Source organism: Rosa rugosa, chromosome 1 (assembly GCF_958449725.1).
Source record: "Rosa rugosa chromosome 1, drRosRugo1.1, whole genome shotgun sequence".
NCBI lineage: Eukaryota > Viridiplantae > Streptophyta > Magnoliopsida > Rosales > Rosaceae > Rosa > Rosa rugosa.
In genome coordinates, this window is record NC_084820.1 from 9,306,623 (window position 1) to 9,328,385 (window position 21,763).

Below are 21,763 nucleotides of genomic sequence, written 5' to 3' on the forward strand. Positions count from 1 at the left end.
CAGTCAATGGTGTCAAACAAACAAATACAAAGGCCCTTTCTAATGAGATGTTCTTGGTGAACTAGCATCCGGCAGCAACTAAATCGAAACCGCCTGAAACTGAGCTGGAGCATTACACTAAAACTAAGCGGTGTTTAGCCATTTCAATGAAGCACCCGTAAAAATCCAAGCATATAATTTCATATCAGCTGAGAGAAACGACGTGTCACTGTATTACTTTTACAAAAAAACGACGTGTCGTTATCAATCAGCCGTTATACAACAACCGGTTCTTGCTCCTCTGTCTTACCTGATCTGGACTCTACGAGACTCCCTCCCCCCTGAAACGAAACATCTTCCGACCAACCGAAACACTTGTCTCCGGTGAGTTCTTTCGCTAAAACGCCGTCGTTCTATTATTCCCTTGTATATTTGAATCTGCAAATTTTGTCTTGTTGATTTTTGTAGTCTGTAATTTTGTAGTCCTGCAAGTTTCGCTGCAATGAGCGAATCCCCATTTGATGATCCGATCGAACCGACTTCCTTCGACCTTATCGTCATCGGAACCGGCCTCCCGGAGTCAGTAATCGCTGCAGCAGCCTCCACTTCCGGCAAAACTGTTCTCCAGCTTGACCCTAACGACTCCTACGGCAGCCACTTTGCCTCTCACACACTTGATGACCTCACTTCCTTCCTGAATTCACATGCTGCTCCACCTCCCTCCACCGCCGGCGTTACAACTAGTAGTGGTAGTGATTACACTACATTGGATCTCAACCCCCGTTCGCTGTACTCCCACATTGAGACTGCCAACTATGCCCCGGAAATCCTTGCAGAGCATTCGAGGAGATTCCTTATTGACATTGGCGGGCCGAGGGTGCTGTTCTGTGCTGACAAGGCCATTGAGCTTATATTGAAGTCGGGTGTGGGGTCGTATTTGAATTTCAAGGCTGTTGATGGGAACTTGATTTGGGATGAGAGTAGCCGCGGGTTGTGTAACGTGCCGGACTCAAGAGCAGCGATATTTAAAGACAAGGGCATGAGTCTTAAAGAGAAGAATCAGTTGATGAGGTTCTTCAAGCTTGTTCAGCGGCACTTGGCGGCAGCCTCTGATGGTGAAGAAGATAATGAGAGTTCAAAGATTTCTGAGGAGGATTTGGAGACCCCATTTGTTGACTTCTTAACAACACGGCTGCCGCACAAGATTAAATCGTACACATCATATCGCCTTTCTCTATCTGTTATTGAGAGTTAACTTTGTTTCAATGTCTTTTTACCTTCTGTTTTTGTGTTGAGGGTGGGGGATATATGCTTAGGTTGTCAATGTTCAGTCTTATATTATGGGGTTACAAGATTATGAATTTTTCCTTATTTGATTTCGGATTTTCATTCTTCTGTCTTCTGCCCTGCCTCAAATTTTTTTTTTTCCTTCCCTTTTATCTTAAGTATGGTGAGAACTTTGTAATTTTCTTCATTCCAGGATTATCCTTTATTCCATTGCAATGGTTGATTATGATCAAGACAACTCAAAAGTTTGTAAAAGTATACTCAAGACAAGAGATGGGATATCGCGTTTAGCTCTCTATCAAAAATCAGTTGGCAGGTTAGTTTTGTCCTTTCTGTTTTTTCACACTTGTTCTATGATGTTTGAGATTCTTTCTAGTCATATTGGACTGATGCTTGATCTGGTAAGCTAGTACCTAATAGTATAGATGGTAAGAAATGTTATCTCTGAAGAAACTGTTCGTTGTATGATGGCTGTGATTATGGAAAATAAGTGCAGTTATGTAGAATGGGAAACAAGGGAAGTAGATATAGATGGAATGCTGTCAATTGATTGAAATTAGAAGTTCAGAGTGGAGACATTGTCTTCTACGATGTAGTAAACACTTGAACCAAATGATTGAATATCTCTGTTGACCAATACTTAAGCTATTCAATATAATATTTTCAGATGCTAGTCACAGTTTACCACATAACTTATATATTGTTCTTGTTCTCAGGTTTCCAGATGCCAATGGAGCTTTTCTTTACCCTATGTATGGTCATGGGGAGTTATCACAAGCCTTTTGCCGCCGTGCTGCTGTTAAAGGTTGTCTTCAAGTAAGTTCAACTGGAAATCTCATTTGCTTGATTTTTTTTTTAAAAAATTTATACAAAGGTTGTTTATATATCTCTGCTTTGTTTATGTAATAATTTTTGCCTCTGTATCTCCTAGGATTTTTGAATCACTTCACTCTTTTGAGCACTACTTCATACTAAAATTAGTTTTACTAGAAACAAATGAATAAATAAGTATATACATACTGTAACTACATATGTACAGCTGTGATGCTTTACCTATGGCCGAAATCCCTATCATACAGGTTCTGCGAAGGCCAGTGATTTCTCTGCTTATGGACAAGGTACGGGAGTGTACTTATGTTTGTATTCTCTATAAAATATTTATTGAGAAGAGTAATTTTGGTACCTGAAAGTTGCAATTACTAATTCTTTATTGTGGCTTGAGAATTTGCAGGATAGTGGGCAATATAAGGGTGTTAGATTAGTTTCAGGTCAGGATTTGTTGAGTCATCGGCTGGTTATGGATCCAACCTTCACGGTCCCACTGCCACCAGCTTCATCTCCACCAGACCTTCCAAAAGAAAGTCTGAAAGGTGATAAAAGAAAGGTGGCCAGGGGAATATGTATTACAACAAGATCCTTGAAGCCAGATATATCAAACTTATTGCTTGTGTATCCTCCTAGATGTAAGGCTTAACTTATGTTAGTGTGTGTGTTTTTGTAATTTTATATATATATATATATATATATATATATATATATATATATTAAGTGAGTTACAAAATTTAAAATCTTTCTTTCTTTTCCTCTCCCAGCTTTGTTTTCTGAGCAGGACACTTCAGTCCGAGCTATCCAGATTCGTGGTGGAACAGATGGTGGCGGTTTGGCTGTTTGTCCATCGAGCATGTATGTTTATGCTAAGTATTTGAAGACAATAATATCACTGAGTTTCTCACATTTTTTTGGTCCTTTTTGTCTTGTCTCTTTTTTAACCTTTTTTTGAATATATTCATCACTATAATCTGTGATACTCTTGCATCACATTTACAACTTCAAGTAGATATGGACCTCTGATGCTCTGACCTTATATGCCAACTACCATGAAGCATATGTGAGGCACATAGAAAAAAAAAATACCACTTGCGACCTGCATCTTTGGATTTGTAACTGTGAATTTAATGAACCCAACTTATTTGAATTAGAATCTACAAAATCGGAAATTTTAAGATATGCAACTGTGATACCCATGATGATATTCTGTTTTTGAGTTGTTATTGGAGTGTTTATGTTTCAGAGTTGTTTTAGGAATGAAATTTGGACTCATTCCTGGAGTGTTAGGAGGACTGTTGGTGTTTTTTACCTAGCCTAGTTTTATTAGGTAACCTAAAAGTATTAGGAATTCTCCTTTTCCTAGCTGTTGTATAATTATCTTGGCCTCTATAAAATAAAGGCATTGTAATGGTTGTGAGACAGAATAAACGAGATAATAACCTAGACATCAGCGCTCTCAATCCTTCCCTAGATTTCTCAACCCCCTTTTGCGTCTCTGAATTGTGATTACGTGTCGCCATGGCATCAAAACGCATCTCGAAGGAGCTCAGGGATTTGCAGAGAGACCCGCCTACCTCCTGCAGTGCTGGTCCCGTGGGCGAGGACATGTTTCATTGGCAAGCAACAATTATGGGACCTGCTGATAGCCCATATTATGGGACAATTATGGGCATATGCAGGTGGTGTTTTTCTAGTTTCAATTAAGTTCCCTGGGGATTATCCATTCAAGCCTCCGAAGGTTGAATTTAGGACCAAAGTATACCATCCAAACATCAATAGTAGTAATGGAAGCATATGTCTTGATATTCTTAAAGATCAATGGAGCCCTGCGCTAACCATTTCCAAGGTTCTGTTATCTATAAGTTCTTTGTTGACAGACCCCAACCCTGATGATCCTCTTGTCAGTGAGATTGCAAACACGTACAAGACTAACAGGGCCAAGTATGAAGCCACTGCTAGCAGTTGGACACACAAGTACGCCATGGGCTAAAGACGCAGGAAATTTGGAGCATTTGTAAACAGTGACTTTCCTGTCTTGTGTTTTATATTTGTTCTAGGAGTGTTTTATGTTTCAGATTTGTTTTAGGAATAAATTTCAGTCATTCCTGGAATGTCAGGAGTTAAGACTGTTGGTGTTATTTACTTAGCCCAGAGTTATTTGGTAACCTAGAATTGATAGGAGTCATCCTTTTTCCTAGCTGTTTTAGAATTATCTTGGCCTCACAACTTTGTTTTGAGATATTAATAATATTCTTACTTTCTTGTTATCACCTTCTCTTCTGAATTTATCTTCTATTATTCTTCCCTACTCTAAATATCCCTGTTTTTTATTCCCTTTGTCGTCTTCTTACTGCCTCTACATCAAACTATCTAATTATTTGGTCCTTTTGCCCAGAAATGGGTGAAGTTAGGTGGCTAAGTAGTTGTTAATGGTTATTGACTATTATCTATTTGGGATTGTTAAGTAACAGAGTTGGACTTATACTGTATACCGGGTCTTACCATTGTTAATGAATTGCTATCCTTGTATATGGCTTAGATATACATGGTACAGAATCTGTTAAATTGGATTTTGTTTACTATCTGTTCTTCAGGTTTGTGTTGTACTTTTCTGCTCTATGTGATGATGCTGAACAAGGGAAAAGGTTGCTACATGCGGCCATGAATGCTCTTCTCACACTTCCTGTTTCTGGAAATCTTGAAAGTGGTTCCACAGTTCAAAGTGAAGACGCAGAACTAAAACCCACCTTACTTTGGAGCATGCTATACATTCAGGAGATCACAACGGTGCACCTCATCTCAACTTCTCTACATTTTTAGTAAAGTTTGTTTCTTGATATTTCTACGTGTTGCACTGTCTAATACATATGCGAAGTTTTCTTTTCACTGATTTTACAAATGTATTAGGTTCATTAATGCCAAAATGATGATTTCTTATCATCAACGAGTAGAAAATTGTTTGTCTCCCCAACACACACACGCTTAATGGTTTAGATTGAGGGTTAAAATGAAAATAGTGAAGGAGTAATGCAGATATTCTTTTACCTTTTGGGAAAGACATCAGAACAAATCATAGGTCTGAGTCACGGATCTTGATATTGTAGGACCTATGATACCGTTTCTGATTTACAATCATTTGCAGGGTCAATATGAACATCTCATCTCCACTCCCATGCCAGATGGAAATCTCAACTATGATGATCTGCTGGATGAAACTGTTCTGGTATATCTTCTTTTTACTGATTTTTCTGTTTCATACTTTCATTAAGCATAATTTCTTGGTACTACATATCCCCTAACATTGACCATAATATTATTTGGTGTCGCTGCCGATACACGACAGCTCTTCCAGAAGATGTATCCAGACGAGGCATTCTTTCCAGAGACACCTTCCTTGCCCGAGAATCCAGAAGAGGATATTGAAGGGCTTAGTCTTGAAGACTGATGGTGGTTTGCTGTACTCAAGTCAGTGTATACATTATACAGTATTCTCAAGAATATGCAAATGTGACTTCTAGCATCTTGTACTTAAAAAAAAAAAAAAAAAAAAAAAAAAAATTATGACATAGCATCTTGTACTTGTGCACTACAAACAAGAAAAAATCGTCACCATCCCTTCTTTTATTTATTTATTTATTAATTTTTTTTTTTTGGGGTACAGAAGAGAATCCTAGCTCAACTGTTTTCATAGACCTAAAACTATTGGGAATGGGGCAACATTTAGTGTCAAGATTCTCTTTTAGTGGCAACATTTAGTGTCGGTAGTTGCCTATCTTGTCTGCATTTACTATAACAAGTCTTTGACTTGCTGCACACATCTTTACTCTGACTATGCCTCCGCTATTTTCATCTGCATTGAATGAACAGACTTTGTTGTTGGGTATTACCCTAAAAAATAGAGCCCATCAATTTTCAGCTTTTATGATGTCTCCCTTTCAATCGCAACAATGCTTCATTTATCATATTAAATTATTAATTAGCCCCTGCTTGGGTTTTACTACTCTGCAATGAATAGGGATGACTGTGGTAAATGCCAAGGGTAAAATTACATTTTGGATTCAATTTTACTCTCTACTTGTAAGGGTTTTCTTTTCTTTTTCCTTAAACCAACCTCCTCCGACCCGAGAGTGAAGTCTTTGCATTCGGCGCGTATCAACAGTGACTAATCGAAGCCCAAACTTGAAACTCATTAAGAACATTTCTCGCACGTCATTTGCCGTAGAAAAAAAAAAAATGTGAACAGAGTTAGTCATTCAACTTGAACGCGATAAAAAAAGAGACAAGGTAAAAACCGTTCAGTGGGGCCTCCCTCTCCTTGCCATTTGCCATTTGCCATTTGCCAAGCAAGACATGCACAAAAAGTCGAAAGTTATCGCCAAAAAAGCCCAAGCGAAATGCAGAAAGCCAGAAAGCTCCAAGCTCCGGTAAGCCCAACCGTCCAATCTCATAAAAAGCAGCGTCGCTTCAGTGGCAGTTTCTGGTTTGGTTTCCCATTTTTTTATTTTTTTATTATTATTTTCCAACCTCCATTTTGCCACTTCTCAAACATGCGCCAAAGGTAGTTGCTACGATTGTCGTGAGCTAGCTTCACCTTTTTTCCTCTTCGCTTTTGACTTTTGAGAGACGTATTGAGGTTAACCTGGTAATTGTGAGTCGTCCATGGCATAACAGTAATTTAAGAGATGGTATAGGGACTTTGTTGTCAAGTGATATAGGGTCAGAAGAGTACAGGGTTAGGAGTGGCAGTCTTGCGTGTATTAAGTAGCTACAGGACAAACACAAGAAAAACCTAGGATTCCCACTATTTTTTCCAAACTAATTTTATGTCCTCTAATGGTGCCCAAAAATAATTACCTTTCTTTTAAAAAAAAAAATACATGTTCCATTTCATTTGAGCCAAAGGTTGTTCATTAGGAAACTAAGAAGCTATATTTAGGGAAATAAATATATATATATATATATATAATTATTTGTTACATAATTTTAGTAATTCTGTACGATAACTTACATGAAGCATTCAGATTTATTGAACGGTCAACGTACAAGATAAATAAAGTTAAATTGAGTAGGAAGTTTTAAATTGTCAATCAATTTAGATGCATGACGAATACATGAATCGTTTCCCCTCGAAATGAAACAATAAATGGAAAAAACTTTCAATCTTCTCGAAAAGGATTGAATGTACATTAGTGATGGAGGAGTTTTTTTTGTTAATTAAGAGGTTGTTAGAATTGATTCTTGCTAGGTTTATGTAGTCAAATTCTTGTATTTAATCAATGCATTCAGTTTTTGACCATGGCAGTTTAATTGCATAATGGGGAGATTATATTCCCACAAACCAATAACCCAAATAAAAAAAAGGAAAAGGAAAAGTTTTTGGCTTTTGGTCATCCAGTCACAAAATGCAGAAAAGGGCAAAACCAAAAGGAAAAGTGGAGAAAAAGAAACAGAAAATACTTGGGTTGGCAGGACTCTAGAAACTAGACAATATTCACAAGTGAATGAAACCAATCAAAGCTCTGTAACAAAACTTGCTGCAAAATCCAAGGCAGTAGCAACAGTCTACTGAGGGTTTTCATTCATTCCATTCCTTCTTTCTCTACCCACTGTTTTTGCTTTAACTACTTCTATATACCTGCTCCACCCTGTTTCACTCACCCCATTACCAAAAATATGATCTTTCTCTCTTTTTCTTCATGGATTCCTGTGACCCCCATTTTCTGAGATCTCTCCTAGTCTTCAAGAACACCATCAACCAAGGTAAACCCATCATTCTCATCAATCAATCTCAACTGTTTGATTCCAAAGATTAAAGCTTTTTATCATTTCCTTGTTGGTTTTTTTTTTTTTACCTTCTTTCCCAGAGTTGATTAGGAGCTTGCATGTGTATGGATTAGAGGATGGGAAGGAAAATGAGGTTGAGAGGGAGTTTCTGTTCTCAGGAAACGGGTCATATGTGGAGTTTCGGGCTTACCCGGTTCTTAGATTGATGAAATTCCGGGTTTCACAAGTGCTTGAAGGCTATGTTAATGGCTGCTGGGTCTGCATTTTAGCTTTTCATGCCAATCGTTCTCCTAATTTCACATGCACTCCTTCTATACTCTCTGTTTCAAGGTACCCATCTCAGTTTAACTTGAAAACCCTGTCCTTGTCTCTCTCTGTGCCTTTTTTTTTTTTGTTCTTTCTTTCTTTCTTTCTTTTGTTTTTTGTTTTTGGAGGTGTCACTAACTCAGGTTCTGATAAGATTATGCGTTATAGTTCTGGCCTTGAGAGTTTTCTTGCATATTGGGCCTGCAAAGTAGAGGAGATGGCATGGTTAATGTAAAGAATTGATGGTGATAGTTTGTATCAGAAAAGGAAATTTGTGGTTATGATTACCTCATTTCACCTGTTGAGTATGGATGGTGCTTTCTGGAAAATCTATTTGTTTTCTGTAGCTTTATCTTCCTTTTTGAGGTTTTACCAATCCTAGTTAATTAGGTACAAAGTACAAACTACACCTTACATATGCCCCTATACTAGGTTCTAGTTTCCCAATTGTATGTATTTTCAAGTATTGCAAGGTGTCGAATGTAGAAGAATTTCATGCCGATCCTCTAAAATTTTTGTAGCTCTTTAATATCTAAGGCACAGGACATGAATATTTTTAAGGAAAATGGCTTTGGTTTACATTTCTTATGTTGAACTATAATTGAACATGTTTGGTTGGAATGCTTTACTTTTCCCTATAATCACTTCTAGTTGCTGCCTAGAGATAAGCATATTTAGTCTGAACCTATTACCAATCCCAATTCAGCCACCCCAACTCTATCTGAAGTTTTGATCATCATCAGCTTCTTTTTTGTGTCTCCAATTATATAATCTGGTTTGTCGTGATTCTAACCTTTGTCATAAACCTTACAGAAATCCTCAGTTAAAGTTGATCCCAAATTTAGCTAATGATCTTCAAATGGTTGTCGAGACAACCTGCATAAAAGCTGAGAATTTGCAGAAGTCAGATGAGGAAACAAGCCAAGGGAATGATGAGAATCACTGTCAACTAAGAAGAAGTTTGCCTATGCTTGATCTGGATCTTAATCGTCCTCCTTGTCCTGCCACAATGTCTGAATCATCTGATGATCAAGAAAGTGGAAGACAATCACCCGGTGAGATGACATTGCTTTCTATATTCGTTTCTACATGTGAATTGATTGTCCTGTGCTTATTATTAAGGTGGCAACATAGTGTGGTAAGTTGGGATAGTTCTTAGGATTAACATCTTAAACAGCACTTTATGCATCGTTCAGTATTTTCTTTTCTAGCTTTGAGCTGATGCCAAGGTAACTCTTAGCAGCAGCTTATGTGAAAAACTCTATGACTTAAAAAATTTCTGTTCACTTCCATAACAAAAAGCAATTATCAAGTGATATTATTCCTGTTATTTTGACCATTATCTGCTAGTAGTGGTAATAAAAGACCGGATTTTACTTGTCCATGTACAAGGATATTATGCCTTAAAAAGTCTTCTGGCTCCACTTTTCTTTCCCTGTTAAGTTCTGCTGTGTTTTTAAATTTGATATCTTATAGGTTAGGTGCAAGATTGCAGGTTTGATAGAGAAGAAGAATAGAAGAGCAGCAAGTGACCGCATAGCAAAGATCACTTTACCAGATCTGGTGAAGTATTTTGATATCCCTATTGTGGAAGCTTCAAGAAGTCTGAATGTTGGACTTACAGTACTGAAAAAGAAATGTAGAGAGTTTGGTATTCCTCGTTGGCCACATAGGAAGATAAAATCGCTTGACAGCCTCATTCGTGATCTTCAGGTCCTTCTTCATTTCCCCTTCCTCGTATGTTCATTACTCGCACCTTTTGTAAATATTGACATGATTCCACTAAGTGGAACAATCTATCTTCCAAAATTAAATTGATAGTTACTTGGTTCACTAATTGGGTTCCAACTAGTTCATGAACATTAAGTATATTAAATAATATGATTACATGATAGATTTATATAATGAACTGAAGACTTGAATATGTTCATATTGAAATATATGAAAATACACATGCATTTTATATATGTACAGTTGTTTATAGTTACGAGTGTGCAGGAAGAGACGGGGTTCCAACAGAAGGAGAACAAGGCTGCAGCCTTAGCAGTTGCGAAGAGGCAAAGGATGTTGGAGAGTGAAAAAGAAAGCATAGAGAGGAGACCCTTCTTGGATATGAAGATCGAGACCAAGAGGTTCAGGCAAGATGTTTTCAAGAGAAGGCATAGAGCCAGAGTTCTTAGAAGCCAGGGCCTATCACTCTCTGGCAATTAAATTAAAGTATCTATCTATATATTAGGAGAACTGGAGCTAGGAGGTTGAGGTGATATGTTTCCAAATTGTAAAAACATCAACTTTTAGATCGGTTGCATCGGTGTTCTCAAAACTCTTGTTTAGTTCCAGATATAAAATTTTGGGCAAAACCAATGAATTGTATCTGTAGTTTCAGATATTGGATTAAGGGTTGCCATGACAGTTTAATGACTTGTATTTCAGTTTTTGTTTTATCTTCAGCTCATTTGGGATCATCTTTTGCTTGTTATAATCATGTATGCGTAAGTAGGTGTAAACATCCAATTTTGGTGGTGTAAACATTCCAGGTTAATGTCAAAACGTATAAAAGCTCAGCCTCTATCTATCTATGCCTGAAACATGCCTTCATCCCCCCTGGAGGATAATCACAATCTTTTGCGTTTTACCGATTCGTTAAAAGTAAGAAATAATTCCATGGTTTTCGTGCTTTTGATAGATACATGTCAATGTGGTGGTCTACTGAATCAGAGAAACCAAATGGTGCAAGGCAAAAGGACGTGACGTGTTCACGGTCAGCTTCTGGTCAAACTGGTCAAGCACTCAACAAGCTGCATTTACATGCAGAACTATTTCTGTTCAGACATCTCTCTTTCCGCTCTGTTTCTGCTTTTTAATTTCGACTACTTTCTGCGGGGGGTTTTGCCAAAGAGCAATATGTTTTCTTAAGCGTGTGCCTGCCACGTTATTGGCACCCAAGTACCAATTGCGGCTGTACCATAGTAGACTGTGTTTGACTCACTCGGCACTAGTCCCAGGAGGATGTTTCTGTTGCTTTTCTTCATTCACGATTCACTTCAGTTGGTTGGTTTCATATACTGACTTCAGTTGGTTGGTTTCATGTACGTACGGTTTCCAGAGTTTCAAGATTACATTAACATCATGTTCCACAGTTGTACGTATACAATTATGCCAAATTGATTTCGAGTTTATTGTTCAATCTTTTCATGATTTCGAATTTGATGTTCAATCTGATCTTGAATTTGTTCACGCATTTGGCTCAAGCTCGGCCGGCAGATGATTCTTGCTCAAAATTGTCGGGACAAGTTTTAGGGTTAAGCAAGTTGCCGTCCACCATTGATGTCTTTAGGAGCAAGACGACGAACCCTATCAATCCGAGTGGCCATTTTGCAAAGCCCATTCGTTTGGGTGAAAAATATGCCGAGTCCTTTTCAAACACGTTTCCAGGTCTAGGTGAAGACAGCTGGCACTCGTAGAAGGCCTCCACTTATATATATATATATGGCCTCCCTTTTTTTTTTGGCCATTTCAAGGAATTCCTTGTGGGATCTACTTTTCAATCTCATTTCGGCATCTTGACCGTTCAGTTTTTAGGTCCTAATGTATAGCTCACTTTTGCAAATTTTCAGCTAAATTGATGACCGTGAAGGTATCGAACTAGATTAAATCAATGGACGAACCGAATATGTCTAACATGAACCGTTCATGCTTATAATTATAAATCGCAGTATGAATGTCTTAATAATTATCAATTTAGCTAAAAATTTGCATAGGTGATCTACTAGACCTAAAAACTAAACGGTTGAGACATGAAAATGTGATCGAAAAGTTGGTCTAATAAGCGATTTCTTAAAATGACAAAAAAATGGACCTCACTAGAAGGGTCGTGTGTGTGTGTATATATATATATATATGATTTCTTATTTTAGGGTTCAGAAGATGACATCTAAATGAGGAATTTGTGATGGTATGTAATCAAATAAGTTGTTAGTCTGTCATGCTATTTTAGCTTTCATATTTTTTCACGAAAATGAAATTTGAGACTTTGGAAATTATTTATAATTTCATGTGTTTTTGTTTGTCTTTGTACTTCATCTAATATATGTGAAAATAAATTTGGCCATTCTAATCACATATTTCACTTCTATTAACATTTATGTGATACAAAATAATAAAATTTACATGAAAACAAGTCCTTTATTGTCCAGCGGGTGAGTCGCAGCTCTAACCCTAATTCCGGAAATAGGTATCTTCTAAACTCTCTTGTCCTGCGGGTGATATCGGTTAAAGAGATCTTTCCTGTCTTCCGTTCTCCACTTAAGTTAAGATAGCTACTAGACTAGACGACCCAATTTTGACAATATTGTGAAAGCAAAACAAAGCTTTTTAAGCCTTTAACTATGAACTCATTTGATGTCTTTAGTGATGATCTTCACTTTAGTAGTCGTCGTTTTTCATGTTCAGAATGAATTTTATTGAAAATTAACATAAATTTTATTTCATTAATTTGTAAGTTCACCATTTATTGTTCGATAACTTCTTTACGCCAAAAACTAGTAAAACAGACATTTTAGAAAATGATACATGTCCAAATTAATAGCGCATTTACTCATGCTCTCTAGTCTCTATCTAATCCTCTGCGCAAAACTATGATCATCATCTTCCCCTAATAACACGCCAATTAAAGACAATGAAATATTAACCAAGACTATTGAAATGAGAAAAAGGTAATTTGATTGGAGAGATGGCAGTGAGAGCTCTGCCGCCGATAAACCCTAGCCGCCCTGGCTTGGGTATTCAAACATGCTTTGAAGCGTCGACGTCATCACTGGTCGGAGCCTGCTTCGCCGGAATTCAATGTCAAGATCTCTTGATGACTTTCTTTTGGGTTCTCTGTCTCCGATTTCCTTCTGCGATCGGGGATGCTAATCCTGCAACTGTGAATCATACTCGAGATCGATTGCGGCTGGATTGGGGGATTCGACCAAGGGTTCGGAATAAGACGACCCGCGATCACCTGCGATTGGGTCGTCTTCGGGAGATGACAACGGTGGAGCGCGGCGGTGCCGGTTTGATTGGGTTCATTTGGAATCCCACTTGGAGTGCGGCGGAGCCGGTTTGGCTTCTGATGGAGGCGGTGCTGGGTTATGCAGACCTCACCGTGTTCTTGTTTCCCGTTGCAGTGATTATCGTCTACTGGCTATGGTGGAACATATGGGCGGTGATTCGAGGCGGTGACACCAAGGACCTGATTCGGCTCTGGGTGCCCCGATTATTTTGGGTAGCTGTGCAGGTGGGTTGTCTTTGGACCCTAGTTCAAACCCGGATCTGGGTGATGTCGATGGCAGGAGTTCTCTCATTGTGGTGGATGTTTGATCGGCCAAAGTTAATGGCGGCGCCGTCGTCAGGGTGGTCTCCAGCAGCGAAGCTACTTTTGGGCCTTAAGCTTGGGCCTCCATCTGAGTTGGGTGCCCTAGTCAGTTTTGGACTTTTGTTGGGGTCCAGAATGTCTAGTGGGGCTTTTAGCCTTGATGGGCTGCTGGTTCAGCCTAGAGCATGGAAGATAGATTCTGGGCCTGGCCTTTTTGGGTTCGGAGTGACTGGTGGGTTTTTATACCCACCCTCTAGTTAGTTTTTTCTTTTAAACTTGCCTATTACTATGCGTACTGTGTCGTAGTTAATAGGCTCGCTTTGAATAAATGAGCATGAAATGTTGAATGAATGTGGAACATATGGGCGGTGATTCGAGGCGGTGACACCAAGGACCTGATTCGGCTCTGGGTGCCCCGATTATTTTGGGTAGCTGTGCAGGTGGGTTGTCTTTGGACCCTAGTTCAAACCCGGATCTGGGTGATGTCGATGGCAGGAGTTCTCTCATTGTGGTGGATGTTTGATCGGCCAAAGTTAATGGCGGCGCCGTCGTCAGGGTGGTCTCCAGCAGCGAAGCTACTTTTGGGCCTTAAGCTTGGGCCTCCATCTGGGTTGGGTGCCCTAGTCAGTTTTGGACTTTTGTTGGGGTCCAGAATGTCTAGTGGGGCTTTTAGCCTTGATGGGCTGCTGGTTCAGCCTAGAGCATGGAAGATAGATTCTGGGCCTGGCCTTTTTGGGTTCGGAGTGACTGGTGGGTTTTTATACCCACCCTCTAGTTAGTTTTTTCTTTTAAACTTGCCTATTACTATGCGTACTGTGTCGTAGTTAATAGACTCGCTTTGAATAAATGAGCATGAAATATTGAATGAATGGTCCTATAGTATGTATCACCGTGGTGTCTACTGCATCACAACTTCTTGTCTATCTGTACATGGTAGCGGAAGGATATGTAATGGTCATTCTGACCTTATCCTACATTAATGAAATCTCTATAATGTTCATTGTCAAAAAAAAAAAAAAAAACTATTGAAATGAGTATTTGCTAATTTCATTCAGGTAACAAAAAATGAAATACAGCTTCCATGCTCGAGTTTCATGCTTGAAGATCAACAATCACTCAGCTTGAGAAACTGGATATAAAATGGAAGGTCAACTGGTCAAGTATTTAGCTTACCAGTTCAGATTTCCTGAAAAGTTATATATTATATATTATACATTTCTGTGTTTGTTGCTTTCTTCATCCTTGACATGCATGTATAGGTTAGGTCAAGCTGTGTAAAACGTGGTACATGATCTTCTTCTTTCTGGTTTTGTGTGGACATATATAGAAAGGAAAGGAATTTTTTTTTTTTTTTTTTGTTGACTCACTCGGTTGAATTTATTGTCTGTACGTAGTATCTAGTATTACGAACAGAAGACGAAGTTTCTAGTGCTTTTCTTTTTTGTTATACGTGCACAAATTTTGCAGTGCATCCTTGAAACTCAATTGAGAGTGACAAGGCTTCAAATCTTTTGAACAACTCCATATATATATATAGTCAATACATATTTTGAACTTCATTAAATATAACTAGTTTATGTGTTTGGCCAAATTCAACGACACATATATGATGTTTAAATTCAAATAATTGTGGACTAGTGTTCGGTAACAAAATATTAATGAGAAAGGGAAAAAGATACAAACAGTACCCAACCTATGGGCCACTAGTAACTTTCGTACCTCAACTTCAAAAACTATCACTTTAGTACTCAGGTTATCTAGCCCGACTCAACTTTAGTACCTAAAACACTGTTGGCCGTTACGGAGTTAGTAAATTGTCAAATTTTGAGGGGTATTCTCGTCATTTCACTAGATTTCTTCTTCTTCTTCTTCTTCTTCTTCCTCAAGCTCTCTTCATTTTCTGCTGGGCAGGCTGCGCAGGCGTGGGACGCGGGGAGCGGGGCTGCTGATGTGGGGGCAGTAGGTGTTGTGAGTGCAGGTGGGGAGCTAGATGATGCGCTGGGCGAGGTTGGGCAGCGACTCGGCGAGGCTGGGCAGCGCTCGGCCTGGTGTGCTGATCTGGCCGGCTATGGGGCTGCTGCAAGGCAGGTGGGGCTGGAGAGGAGGAGGCGCGGGGCTGTTATCAACTAAAACCTCAAACACCACAGCCGCATCTCTTCATACTTCAGTTCTCTCTTTCTCTCTTCGCGTCTCTGCTGTTGTTTTGCTTCTTCGCGGCTTCCTCAACGAACGAACGACCAAGACTTGAAGGCTTGAACTCCAGATTGAAGGCTTGAAGCTTGAAATCCAGATTGAAGAGAAGGCTTGAACTCCGATCCAGATTGAAGGCTTGAACTCCTTGAATCTTGAAGGTCGATTTAATTCCCATGTGCATGCTACAGTTGCTGCACGCCTCTCCCACTCTTAAAAAATAAAACTGCTCACCCACTATCTGTTTAAAGTTTAAAACATGGGAATTGTTTATGAAGGAGGAGAGAGAGAGAGTACCCATGTGAGGGTCGGTTTGCAGGAGGAGAGAGAGAAGGAAAAAAAAAAAAAAAAGAACAGTACCATGGTGTGAAGGAGAAGAGAGATGAACAGTGGAAGGTGGGGTCGGTTTGCAGGAGAGAGAAAAAATGAACAGTACCATGTGAGGGTCGGTTTGCAGGAGGAGAGAGAGAAGGAAAAAAAAATGAACAGTACCAGGGTGGGAAGGAGAAGAGAGATGAACAGTAGAAGGACAGATTTACCCTTGCAAAGTTAACACCGTTAATGGCGAAGTGGATGGCATGTATGAATGTTAGGTCGTGTTAGATAATCTGGGTACCATTGTGATAGTTTTTGAAGTTGAGGTACGAAAGTTACTAGTGGCCCATAAGTTGGGTACTGTTTGTATCTTTTTCCCAATGAGAAATGCTAACTATCTTTCTCTCCAACTTTCTAATTTCTACATTTTTTATTCATTGTCTGTTATGTGTAATCTATGTGTTATTTAATGAATACAAAAAATAATATTTCATTCCGTCAGAAATAAATAACGTTAAAGAAAAATAATAAATAATTATTTCTTGAATGCATTAAATTTCACCATGGGGGTAGGAGTAAAATCCTTTGAACATCTTCATCATAAAGAAGAGAAAAAAAAAAAAAAAAAAATTTCACACGACATACAATAAATTAAAAAGGTAGAAATAAGAAAGTTGGACGAGAAGGTAGCTGCAATCTTTAATTTGACCAAATTTGAGTCGGCCTATATTGCTTAGAATCCTGATTTGGGACATCCAAACATGTACAAACAATAATTATATGATGGTAAATTAATTTGTTCCCAGAACATATTTCATTCATTTAGCATTGATTTGAAAAAACATATTTGGTGAAAAGCTCTTTCAAAATGAATGCTAAGGCCTATTATAGTGTACAAATATATATCACGAAGCATATTGGTGAGGCTCAGAGGGTGGCCTCCTAGGGAGGTCTTGGCCGGCTTCCACCATGATGAGGTAACTCAGGTACTGGTCTACGGGGTATATGTCGTGGTCGGATCCCACCATGTTCTGTGATCCCACTAAAAGAGTGTTACTTATATTTAGTGACATAGTAATACTAGAGGTATGTATAAGTCCTCAGAGTCTTCAAATAAAAATAACTTCTTGGTTAAAGATTGCAAACCCGATATCATTAAGTATAAGTGACGTTCGGACGGCGCCTTATCAAATTATAAATCCATAAGAATTCTCATTTCAAAATTAAATTTTGTGAAGTATGGAATAAGCTAATCAATGTCTCTAATTTTCTTTTCACATTTGATCGCGTGTGATTTAGAGTCTGAAAACAACCAGTCCTATCTGCGTTGAGTCGCCCAAGGCTTAATCTAACTAACGAAAAGCATTAGTAAATGACGACTTTTAAGAAGAAGAAGAAGAAAATGGCGTTTGACAACGGAAATAATCCACAACTAGTCACTAATAATGAAACAACAAAGTGAATTTCATGGCAACTGCCAAGAACACCAGGTCCAACACTCCAACTATTTATAAAGTCCACCAAGCAGCATAGAAAACCCACTTCTCTCGTTCTCTTTTACTTCTCCTTTTGCTCTAATTCCCTCCGCAAATTATGATCCATGTTGTTCTAGTACAAGAGAGAGAGAGAGAGAGAATTAGTTGACATAGACTGAAAATGGGTATCTGCTTTGGATCTCCTGCTACTCTCCCTAACACCATCACAACAACATCAACTACAGGTAACTATTACTTCCAAGTTCAATCAAAGCAAAGACAATTGGGTCACTGAAAAGATCAAAACTTTCTCTGAAGTCTCAAAGAAAGATGGGTTCTTTCTCTTTTTCCATGTTGATCGATCTTTCTTACTTTGTGTTTGATCTTCATAATCCATATCTGATGTATGCATCTTTTGTGTTCATTTCTATAGGGACAATTGAAATTCACAGCAGGAATAGAGTTTCACAGACAAGCAGCAGCACAATGAGAAGTCAATTTTCTCATTTTTCAGAAGCAACAACATCAACACTAAGCCCAAGATTTGATGATGATCAGCAGTCAACGGATGGCGAAATTTTGGAGACATCAACTTTGAGAGTCTTCAGTTTTGCAGATATGAAATCTGCTACCAAGAACTTCAAGTCAGATCAAATTCTGGGTGAGGGAGGATTTGGTAGAGTTTTCAAAGGTTGGGTGGATGAGAAAACTCTTCAACCATGTAAGGCTGGCACTGGAATGATGGTTGCTGTCAAGAAATTAAACCCAGAAAGTATGCAAGGTTTCCAAGAGTGGCAGGTGATTGTTTTTCCCCTCTAACAATGCATTATTGAGCATTTTTAATAATGACCATGTGTTTTTTTTTTTATCCGCCTCCTAGGCATCTTTATTTGGCAAAAGCCTATTGCCCACAAGTTTATTTCTGCTATTTATTATTTTCAATTCCATTAGAATTCAGCTGAACTGGATGGGGGCCCCACATACCTCCTCCATTGCTTCATGTTACAGTTTTTACAAGCCAATGAAAGTTTGACTATAATGAATAAAGAAACAAACAAGGAAAGATCTGTCTTGTTCTATTGATTTCAAGGTTTACCTGTACAATAAGTCTATGCATTGATTTTGTCAGAATGTAGAAGATTCTTTGTCGTGCATTTTCTCACTTGCACCATTTTGTTTGGAAACTTAATCTTCCTAATTATGTTCAAAACCATTGAAAATGCGTTTAAATTCAATGTTGTTCCCAAACTTGATTAGAGCTAGCTTGATGTACATTTTCAACTCAGTGCAGCTGAAGTTTTCGGAAATGTTTTATTGAACGAAAGTTTTTGATTTAAATCCTCCATTCCCCAATTTTGTAGCGAGTTGCATTGTGGGAAATTGATAATTAATATGGGATAGCATTGGCACTTCCAACTCATTTTCAATTGAAACCACCAATTTTGTGAAGAAGAGACTTGAGATCATTCAACACGAGGATCAAAATGTTTCCTTTGGCATCTAAATTTAACGCACTAAAGGCCGAATCATTCTTTTAAACCCCAATGCCAGATAGTGGTGTGTTTCTCATGGCACATTGTGATTGCTCTCCTAGTTATGTATAGTTTGGTTCTCAGGGGTGTTAACCCATTTTCTCTATTATGCTTTCTTTTGAAGCTAATAGTAATGTCTTTCCTGTCATTTGATAATGCAGTCAGAAGTGAACTTTCTAGGAAGGCTTTCTCATCCCAACCTTGTCAAGCTATTGGGATACTGTTGGGAAGACGCGGAGCTACTCCTTGTTTATGAGTTCATGCAGAAAGGTAGCTTGGAGAATCATCTTTTCAGAAGTACGTACAAAATCATTGTGAAAACAAAACATTTTTGCTTAAGTTCATCATCATGAATTCGTGGTATTGACTCTATAAATCGCTTCGAGCAGGGAATCCTAACATTGAACCACTATCTTGGGACATTAGAATCAGAATAGCTATTGGAGCAGCTCGAGGCCTAGCATTCTTGCACAGTTCAGAAAAACAAATCATATATAGAGATTTCAAGGCCTCAAATATATTGCTTGATGGGGTTAGTTCTTTTTTCCAATCCCAGCCTTTCGTATTCTGATTCACTATATTGGATTCTGCTTTATTTTGTGCCTAACATCTTTTGGTGATATCTTCTGCAGAATTATAATGCAAAAATCTCAGATTTTGGCTTGGCGAAATTGGGACCAACTGGTGGAGACTCACATGTGTCAACTAGAGTTATGGGGACATATGGTTATGCTGCTCCAGAATACATTGCAACAGGTAATGATATCTATAGTAAAAATGGAAGCTAAGTAATTTCCGAATTTCATATATGAAGTATGTCTTTGTTCTTTTTTACCCCGTCTCATCACCAAGACCAGCCCTTGAGCCCCGTAGAGTTTGATTTCTACTAGGAAATTGATAAATGAGTCTGTAAATTCAAATCCTTTACAAACAGGCATATATACAAGCCAAATTTAACATATAAAGTGCATCATCTTTTCAACAGGTCATTTGTATGTGAAGAGCGACGTGTATGGTTTCGGTGTTGTGCTGCTTGAAATTCTGACAGGGTTACGAGCACTCGATACAAAACGCCCTAAGGAGCAACTTAATCTGGTGGACTGGGCTAAACCACTTCTTCCTCATCGAAGAAAGTTAAAAACCATTATGGATGCAAGGATGGAGGGCCAATATTCCTTCAAGGCAGCATTACAGACAGCAAATATTACTCTAAAATGCCTGGCGCCAGATCCTAAAAGCCGGCCTTCCATGAAAGAAGTCTTGGAAGAACTGGAACAGGTTCAGGCAATCAGAGAAAAACCAAAGCCATCATTACTAATTACCTCTAGGCAAACTACTTCTATTGCTCGATCCTATGTACTTCAAGAGCCTGTTCGTCGTTCCCCGCTTCACTCCAGGTACCAAGCCACTACATGAGATGAGAATGTCAATCAAGCACCTGAGAAGACCAAGTGTTGAGGTTGGACTCTCACAAATCATAATTGTATGTTCAAACATTGAGACTAATCAGAATGTTAGAACAGTCAATCACCTTTTGTTCTTTCATTTCCCATGTTGATTTTTTATTTTTTGTAGCCATTGTTTTAGTTCATAACAAATTTTGTTCATGTAGACAGCAGCACTTCTGCTGAATCAGATGATATATATTGTTCTATAGACCACACGAGTATCAACTTTTCTATCTCATTTTTTTCGTCATAGCAATCGCTGTGTTACCGTAGTACTACATCTCTGGATACCTTGGTAATACAGAGTAAACAAGCACATGAACACTCTTTCCTTGTAAGCAGATTTTGCTGCAACTATCCATGGGTTAACATGGTATCACAGTTGGGGGAAAGTGTTGGCATAAACTCAGATTTTCGTACTGATCTTTGTGAGCTGGTTTTGCAAAAAGAAGTTCTAGAATTATTGTAAAACCCAATTGAAACCTGAGGATAGCACAAATCTATATAACAAGCTCTAGAATTATTGTAAGAACCCTAATCCATACATTCATTAGCAGAAAGATGGTAATGCTTTAATAATGTATCATGAATTATAAAAGATCATGAGCATGATTACATTCAATTAGACAATAGATAAGTGGGATATAAAGGCCCAGTTGACAGGTTGGTGAGAGTTGAGACAGCCACAGTGAAGTGGGTAAACAAATGAAATACCCATATCCACCATCTGCAAGACCAGCTCATGTTAAGTGCATGGTGAACTAGAAAGCAATATATATAGCAATTTCTGTTAAAAATGCATTATGACATATATAAAGAAAGGTCTTGAATTTTTTATTCTGGACTAATTACGAAAAATGAATGGACTTATATCCGGCATATGGAGAGGTATTGTTTTTTAACGTTTCCTTCAATCGAAAGTAATTTATAATGGGTGGTTCTAGTTGGACCTCCAAATTTACTATTTGGACCTCACATACTTAGTACACCTCTAATTTACTTTTTAAAATACTTGAAAAGCTAAGTAGACCTCCTTATTTTTACCAAAATGCACTTGAACGTGAGATATAACAATTTGTTACTCTATTTTTTTTTCTCTCTTCAATCATGAGAAGAAGAATGAATCAAAATTACAGTATATTGCTCTCTTATGAGTAAGTCTCTCCTCCACAAAAATTAATCAGAGGGTTGGTTCTCGATCATGATATGTTGTTGAAATCTCTTTGAATTTGCTAAAAGAAAGATTTCAAAGGTTTTTGG

At 38.3% G+C, this 21,763-nt stretch overlaps 3 protein-coding genes and 1 pseudogene across 5 annotated transcripts; all 4 read left to right on the forward strand.

Annotated features, from left to right (window-relative positions):
- The first annotated feature begins 232 nt into the window (after positions 1-232).
- Positions 233-5,749, forward strand: LOC133715485 (rab escort protein 1). Its single transcript, XM_062141999.1, has 10 exons — positions 233-363; positions 463-1,191; positions 1,460-1,582; positions 1,983-2,082; positions 2,346-2,384; positions 2,498-2,729; positions 2,859-2,949; positions 4,689-4,881; positions 5,237-5,317; positions 5,438-5,749. The coding sequence occupies exons 2-10, from the start codon at positions 482-484 to the stop codon at positions 5,537-5,539; spliced, it is 1,671 nt and encodes a 556-aa protein (XP_061997983.1). The 5' UTR covers positions 233-363; positions 463-481; the 3' UTR covers positions 5,540-5,749.
- LOC133715502 (ubiquitin-conjugating enzyme E2-17 kDa-like) lies at positions 2,956-4,364 on the forward strand (annotated as a pseudogene).
- A 1,796-nt stretch (positions 5,750-7,545) lies between the features above and the next one.
- LOC133727160 (protein RKD5) lies at positions 7,546-10,639 on the forward strand. Of its 2 annotated transcripts, none has more exons than XM_062154783.1 (5): positions 7,546-7,854; positions 8,037-8,208; positions 8,998-9,239; positions 9,680-9,897; positions 10,183-10,639. In XM_062154783.1, exons 1-5 carry the CDS (start codon positions 7,791-7,793, stop codon positions 10,393-10,395), a joined length of 909 nt encoding a protein of 302 aa, XP_062010767.1. In that variant the 5' UTR covers positions 7,546-7,790; the 3' UTR covers positions 10,396-10,639. The 2 variants fall into 2 exon arrangements, with proteins under 2 accessions (XP_062010767.1, XP_062010766.1); XM_062154782.1 differs by having other exon boundaries at positions 7,547-7,854; positions 7,959-8,208.
- A 6,764-nt stretch (positions 10,640-17,403) lies between these two features.
- Positions 17,404-20,734, forward strand: LOC133715514 (probable serine/threonine-protein kinase PIX13). 2 transcript variants are annotated; one of them, XM_062142041.1, is made up of 6 exons: positions 17,404-17,768; positions 17,957-18,321; positions 19,217-19,325; positions 19,445-19,587; positions 19,688-19,811; positions 20,041-20,734. In XM_062142041.1, the coding sequence occupies exons 1-6, from the start codon at positions 17,705-17,707 to the stop codon at positions 20,469-20,471; spliced, it is 1,236 nt and encodes a 411-aa protein (XP_061998025.1). In that variant the 5' UTR covers positions 17,404-17,704; the 3' UTR covers positions 20,472-20,734. The 2 variants fall into 2 exon arrangements, with proteins under 2 accessions (XP_061998025.1, XP_061998016.1); XM_062142032.1 differs by having other exon boundaries at positions 17,413-17,768; positions 19,217-19,352.
- Positions 20,735-21,763: the final 1,029 nt, after the last annotated feature.